This window comes from Pteropus alecto, unplaced genomic scaffold (assembly GCF_000325575.1).
Source record: "Pteropus alecto unplaced genomic scaffold, ASM32557v1 scaffold7, whole genome shotgun sequence".
Classification (NCBI taxonomy): Eukaryota; Metazoa; Chordata; class Mammalia; order Chiroptera; family Pteropodidae; genus Pteropus; species Pteropus alecto.
In genome coordinates this window covers 33350180-33357954 of record NW_006494614.1, presented here as the reverse complement: position 1 = coordinate 33357954, position 7775 = coordinate 33350180, and the positions used below count along the sequence as shown (strand labels likewise).

Genomic DNA, 7775 nt, shown 5'->3' with positions numbered 1-7775 from the left:
GGAAAGAGAGGGAAGGCCTAGACGCTGGGCTTTGTGTCTGTTTGCAAAGTTTGACTTCTTAACTTATGGTGGGTATGTGGATGTTGATGCACTTTCTTTCGTGTTCCTTAAAATAAATGAACACTTAATGGATAAAGGCACAGAGACATGAAGCCCAGATGTTCACATGGCAAGGTGGAAGGGGAAGCAGCACAGAGCAGGGGCTGCCTGTGTGAGGAAAAACAATGAGGGAAACTGATGTGCTGGAAACAGGGTTAAGTCAGCCTGGAATGTCTCCGAAATTCATACGTCTATTAAAAAAAAAAGTGGGGAGAGCCTTCTAAATGATCTTCCAACCAGAAGTTCTGATGCCCTGGGCTAAGGCTGGGTCATCAGATGGAGGGGACACCTGGAGCAAAGCAGACCAAGTCGAGTTTGACTTCTAGAGGTTGCAGGGCCTCTGAAGTCGAACTCTGTAAAACTCTGTGAAGTTATTTTTGCTTTTCCCATTAGCCAGGGAAGATTATGCTCTTCTCCCTAGCTACTCTTCAAGGCAGACCCCATGGGAGCTGCCTGAGTCCCCAGGGCCTGGTGCCATGTGCATGCTGGCAAGGGAGGGGCACAGGCCTGGAAAAGAAGCCCAGGGTTTTCATACCAGAAACACTGTCATGGTTCCACAGCTTGTACCCTTATCTCTCTGTACCCATTCTGCCATATCCAGAGAATTTGCTTCTCGTCATTTAGGAGTTAATAATTATTACTCACCTGAATTTATTTTGCTGATTACTGACACCGTCCCTGAAGATTTTCCAGACAAACCAGAACTAGACCATGGGTTAGATGGAATAAAATCCTTGCCTGGAGTCGGGAGTATACCATTTCTTATATTTATTCCTTATAAGGAAGAAATGTTTTCAGAATGTAAAATATGCATTTAATTTTGTACCAGACTTCAGGGAGAGAATTAATGCAGAACCCAATTTGCCAAAAACTTCCTATGGTTCAAAAATCTAAGCAAAAACTGACTGTAAAAAGGCAAGATGCTGTCTTTGGGTTTAGTATGTTGTCTCACTGGTGGGTGGCCTGAATGTGGTCTCCTAAACATCCTACCAACAGATCTGACCCATGTCTTATCTCTTGACCCCATCTGGTGCTGTCCTGGGCTTTCGTACTCCCGGACATTCCTACTTGTCCTCTTTCACAGACAACTGCCTTTCTGTCATCTAAGTTCTTTTGCATCCCCCATCCCAACCTCCCAGCTCTGCAGCTCTCTGCATTCTGTCCCCCAAGATTCCATCTTTTCACCTGACCTGGACCATCACTGCACTGCCATCATGTACTAGTGACTCCAGTGTGTACCAATGACCCTTACCGACTCCCTCATGTCCAAGGCTGCCCTGATCTTAATCTCAATCACCTCAACCTCAAGCCAAACCACTTTCCCTCTAGACCACCCACTTTCCCACTTGTGTCAAGCAATGCAGATTTCTAGTGGAAAGACCTCAGGTATGCTGCCTGGCTCTCACCAGTTCCTTCCTCCCTGGGGGCTGGACCGAATTTTCTCTACCAAATTTCTTATCTTAGGCAACTATATAATATAAAAACATGAGGCCTGTGCTCCAGCAAATATTTTTATGACGTTCCCACCAGTTCTGAAGAGAAACCCAAGTGTTTGCCTTCTAAAATAGAATCTTTGTATGTGATTCTAGGGACATAATTTCTTATCAACGATCAAAGAAAAGGCAATTATTTATATTACCAGGCAAGTATCGGGAGTGCTTCAAGTAGTGCTGCTTGGCCGAGGATCTCAGGGTGGGCGTGTCTCGCCTCTGATATGAAGTCTGGGTGGGGGCGCTATTTCCTGTCCCCACTGGCTCAGAGGGCTTCAGGTCCAAAACACTCTCAAATCTGAATGGAGAAAACATGGCTTAGGTCACATGAGATAGAGAGCATCATCATATCGGTAACAATCATCTCACCGAATTCCAGATTCAGTCTATTCACAAATATGAGCCTCATACTTGCCTGCAGAGAGTCTCATCACTCTGTCTTTTCTTGTTCTTCAGGTCAATCCTGGTGAGGGATGGACTGAATTCCAAGTCATCCAAGTCAGTCCAGTCATCGGAATCTTTTGTTGACCTGGAAACAAGACCCCACCTTCTCCTACTCTTTGGCTTGATCTCACCATTTTTGTGTTCCAGGCCAGCAAGGATTTTCTGTGTATACAAAGAGAGGGGGAAAAGCGATATTTGGCATTAATGGAGCTCACCCATGAGTAATCCCCATTCTGAACTTTCTTGGTCATATCATTCCCCAACACACACTGCTTATCTGAAAGGGCAACCATGGGAAACATATTCCTAGACTTCTGTCTCTCACTTATCCTGCACAGATTACATTGCTTATTACCATATGAGGATACGAAATTGTATAAGAAAAAGATTAAAAAAGAGAAATTTAAGGTACTCCTCCCATACAAGGAAGATGGCTGGATTTTCATTCAGACTTCATCTCTGAAAAAGTTAACATGATTTATACCGTCATAAATAAAGAAGTAAGAAAATATAGTTAAGATGTCAGTCATCCTGCTCTTTTACAGAAAACAATGCAAATAATGCCTTCTTTGCCTTCTCGGTAGACCTGGATACTATTTAACCATAGGGTTAGCTACAATAGGACATTTCCAAGCACACACTCCTTCCATGTTATGGGCTGGGGTAAGGCAAACAGTCTAGATACACCACCCTTGCAACCTCACGTAGTCTCTCACGTTGTGCTAGTTGGAAGCCAATGCTCAGTGGATGAATAGCAGCTGACAGAAAAAGTATTACTTTTGCATACAGGTGTCAGAAAACCAGACAGTATTACTCTCAGACAGTAATATACAACTAAGGGTAACTAGACTTCCTTGTCAGGTTACTGTTTCATCGAATCTAGCGTTATTATTTCCTTTTGAACACCAGCCCAAGAGGAAAAGAAAGATCTGGGCTCAATTAACAGCTCAACGTTCACAGCATCAATTGATGGCATTAACGGGAATAAGGATCTACAAATAATAGTACAGCATGTGATGATTTTCAAAACATCTTCACAAGCAGCAGGACATTTGATTCTCATGAGCAGCCTTGTCTGCTGGGCAAGATAGGCTTTATGATCTTCCTTTTACAGGTGAGGAAGCTGAGTCAACAGGGATTAATACAATTATAATGACTAACATTTATTGAGTTCTAACTAGGTGCCAAGTACTATTTTGAATTCTTTCAAGTATTAATTCATTTAGTCTTCAAAGAATTCTATCAGGCAGGCGCTATTATTATCCCCATTTTACTGATGAGGAAATAAAGAGCAGAGAGGCCAAGTAACTTACACAGGGCCATCGAGCTATGAGATAGCAAAGCCAAGATTTGAGACCCTGGCAATGTGGTTGAACTATCCAGCTCTCAAACACCACACCACAGCTGCCCCCGTGAGGGGCACCATGATTAATAGACAGACCCAGAATGTGAATTGAGCCCTATAACTCTAAGGCCAAAGCTCTTTTAGCAATTCCATGATATTGCAGAGATATATTTACTATAATTAGATTTTATATGCTAAAAAAAACTGTTACACAGTAAGTGGGGTCAGAAGAGAAATAGGGCAGACACAAGGCTCGCTAGTGAATCTTCGCTACTTACTGCCTGAGGATTCTTTGCATGGAGGGATGGGAAGAGCAACGGGTTTGGTTTGCCCTCAGGAACATGGTTCGGGTGATCTGTCCTGGAAGCCTCTGCTTTGTAGGGGTACGTGAGATGCTGAGAGGGCTGGCTGGCTTGATGTTGTCTCGAAGAAATTCGTGAGTGTGGCTTGGTTGGGGGCTGGGCAGGCGGGACTGGCTTCATGTGAGGAGGTAGGCCTGCCTTTTCCAGGCTGTCTTTCTGTGGTTTTCCTGAATCCTGAAGGCTCTGTGTGGTGCTGCCCAATGGGTGCCCAACCTGGAAATAAGGATATCGAAGCGCCTGGAATGACACATAAGGCTGCTTTAGGAGAAAAGTCTAGCTGGGAAGATTAACACCATCAGGTTCACTGGGCTATATTTCAGGTGACTACAGTTAATACAATGTCGTAGCCCAAACCAACTATAAAACAACACCTTGAATCTGTAACACCCCTTGTGATTTTTCTTATCTAAATATCATCAAATGTATGTACTTAAACTCATTTGGCTAGAGCAGCCAGTTACACTGCTATTACCTTTGCTACTTCTGAAAAGTATTCTGGCTTAACGCAGGTCTTGGCTTTGTAATGTATTGCTATGTGTCTTAAATATAATATTTCACCTTTCTAAGCTCATTTCCTCATTCCATAGAAAGAGACAAAAATATATATAAAACTGAGAGAGCCAAATACAATGATCCTAGAGGACCCTAAAGAATCGAAAGTAAAATAAGCAGGTACATCTGCTTTTACCTCAGGAAAGCCAAGAACGTATAATACGTGATACAGTTGAACCTTGGTATCAAGAATAACTGACAACTAAACTTCGTTAGTTCTGAATAAAAAAGTTTTCTAGATAGCCAAGGGATAAATCTCATAGGGCTGGGACTTTATAATTCTTTCTGAAATATTCTGTCTTCCCTAGTGTTTTTGAATGGACATCAATAAATATATAATAACTTTTCTTAATGACTCTGAGACATAGTTATAAATATCTGTAATGATTATATATAAGTGTAAATACAGAAGCAAAAAACATGGATACTATGGTACAAGTCCTGGACCCTGGCATCTAACTCGAAAAGTCCTCTGTATAGTCCCAAGCATTTTTACAAGTCTCAACTGATTTGGGGGTATTTTTAGCTTTTCTGACACTATTCTTAAAAGTACCCATTGCTCTCTTAGTTCCTTTTTACAGCATCTTTTTCCTTTCATCTCTTGTGCACATCCTTTGAAAACTGGGTTCATCAGAAATCTTACATCCTGCCCTGAAAATATTTATGAATTTCATGCCCAGAAATACATTTCTGAGAGTGTTCCGACCTTCTTAAGCCATCCGGAGTCTTATGGTACCAAATTAAGGCCCTTTCTTCTTTCAGTCTTTGGACAGCTACTTATCTACAATTCTTTAACCCCCTAAGTATCATCTCTCCAAATTCTAACATCACAGAAGCACTGTCTTCAAATGTCACTATTACTTTTGCTTACCCAATTCATCATCCCTGATTAGAATTGGTTACCTTTTTAAATTCTCTGAGCAACGTAACTGTCTCAATGAGATAAGGTGAGGAGGGGCCAGACACAACCAATGAAAAAGGCAGCTGGCAGGAGGCATGGGAGTGGTGGAGCTCACAGCAACACCATGCCTCTTTTGGAGATATGTTATAATCTAGGTCAAAGTGGCCTGAGGGAGGGTGGGTTCAGAAAACAGGAGGTATGGTGTAAGAAGACCTGCCATCCGCATGATTGAATTGCAGTGGCTGCACTATCTGTATTAGTTATTGGATGAGTGATTAGGACAAATTGCTTAGTTTTCTCATATATAGAATGAAAACAGTAACACTTATACAGTCTTCATGGGGTAAAATCACATAAAAACATACTGAAGTATTTACAAAATGTAAAGTGCAAAAAAATGCCAGTTACGGTTATGATCCCAGCTCTGCTGGTCTCTGTCATCTGTAAAACGAGCAAATTGGATTTTGTAAGACATTTTCAAATTCCCTTTCGACCACCAATACTGCCTTATAAACCAACTGTTATATAATCTTAACCCATAGACGATATATTTGAAAACTTTCTCCAAAGACAGGTAGATCTGTTTTTCATTTCCACATATATGGTAATGTACCATGTGAACTATACGTCAATTTTCAAAGCAACTATATTGTTTAAATCTTAACTACTTTAACTATACACAGCGAGCTTCAAACTATTTTCTCTTATACATAATACACAGTAGTGGTATTCAATACTATTTTTCACCCATAGTACCAAATATAATACTTCCTATTAGATTTATAGGAATTATTCACAGTTAGATATGAACTTCATAAGAAATCCATCAAACGGAAGAAAATGGAAGAAAACCTGACTAGCTGTTGGCCGTTTCTTGGGATCCCACTGAAGCATGTCTCTCAGGAGCTGAATTGCTTCGCTGCTAGCATTTGGAATCAAGGTCTTCAGGTTATTGGGTATGCACTGGGGCCAGCGGAAGTTCATCGCACTTGAAAGTTGGTAGCCTTCAGGCCAGTCGGTCTGAAAAAAGGAAAAGATAGAAATTTTGCTCAGCCAACTCACTGCAATGAGAGTTTATACTCTAGAATGTATACCAGTAACAGAAAGGCAATCATGTCATTATTACACCCATATTCAATATTGTGGCACTATGTGTCATAAAACACGGGAGCATGCCAATGGAGAGACACAAAGAACATGAAGTCTGAGGAAAAGGGGAAAGGATACTGGATTTGACACCAACTTGTTTCATAACCTTCAAATAAGATAGTTCCTCTGTTGAGATCTGGGAGTTGAACCAAATTAGAATTTTCACAATTGTGTTCCATGAGACAGAGGTTTGAGAAATTGCTAAGAAATTGTTTTGGGGGGTAAAAATAAAACATCTTGTCCTCAGTTAAATAAATTTGACTATATCCCCATCTTGAAGACTGAAAATATACAAGCGGAGAAGTCCAGAAGTAAAATATACAAGCTGCTCCACACAATGTCAAGCCCTTCACTTTTTCATCCATCATACCTATGGGACACTAAACACTGGAGCGAATGACAGGAAAGAATGAACAAATAATCTTTATGGTCCCCTCCAGTTTCAAAACTCCACTATTTTACAAGACACATTCTGGTGTAATTGTTTTTTTGTTGTTGTTGTTTTTTGTTTTTAAAGCAAAGTGGCAATATGTATAGCTTATATCATTTATTCACTTAGATAGTGAGTGCCTTCTATAGGCTTAGCATTGGGTGTCCAAAAATAATCTGATATAAATCTTGCCCATAAGGATATAACTGTCTAAAGGAGAAAACAAGACATTTATTTAAGAACAATAATACAGAATAAAAAGTAATAAAGATCACAAGAGAGTACAGATAGTTTTCCAGGGAAGGGAGAGATTCCAACAGGAGACTGAAAATCCTGAAGAGGTAGCATTAATGATTCAAATGACTTAATTTTTTTTGAGGGACTAGTCTTGTACCAGCAATGATGCTAGGACCTAGAAAAATAAACACAAGACAAATCCTTGCCCTGAGTGAGCTGATGGTCCATGAAAGAGATATGTACACAGATCATTATATTAATAACACAGAACACAGCTGAAGATGGAGAGGAGATTAGAGGAAAAAGATCATTGCAGGGCCTTGGAAGAAGAGTGGGATTTGGGTATATGAAAGATGTTCAGTCGGGCAGAGCATGTATATGCAGAGTGCTGTTGTGGGGGGGTTTGAGGGCACGTGGTTGGGGTGTGGGGGAGGGAGATACAATCTTTGGGACAGGGAATGACAGTTACAGGGCCTGGGTGATGGGGAGTCAGCAAATATTTTCAGGAGGAGAAGACAGTACCAGAGTTGTCCTTTATGAAGTTGAACTGGCTGAAGACTGAAAGATAAGCTGGAGAGAAATGACTTGAAGGCAGAAACACTGATACCTCTAGACAGGCAGTGTGAGCAGGAGCCAGTCTGTGAGCATGGCCCAGTCTGGGGCAGTGGGACTCGCAGGACAAGAGCCATGTGAAGGATACTATGTAGCGATATTCAATAGGATTTCAGGGCCAACTGCTTGGGGAAGGGGGAAGGAGAGAAAGGGA

General features: G+C 41.2%; 1 protein-coding gene across 1 annotated transcript in view; it reads right to left on the bottom strand.

Moving 5' to 3' along the window:
- The window catches only part of ICK (intestinal cell kinase), a 53056-nt gene that overhangs the window by 6581 nt on the left and 38700 nt on the right, over positions 1-7775 (bottom strand). Inside the window, exons 8-12 of the mRNA XM_006926437.3 lie at positions 6046-6213; positions 3657-3977; positions 2005-2195; positions 1739-1887; positions 745-873 (exon numbers count right to left, since the gene is read on the bottom strand). Coding sequence (XP_006926499.1) covers positions 745-873; positions 1739-1887; positions 2005-2195; positions 3657-3977; positions 6046-6213 — 958 coding nt within the window. The remainder of the gene's footprint in view (positions 1-744; positions 874-1738; positions 1888-2004; positions 2196-3656; positions 3978-6045; positions 6214-7775) is intronic.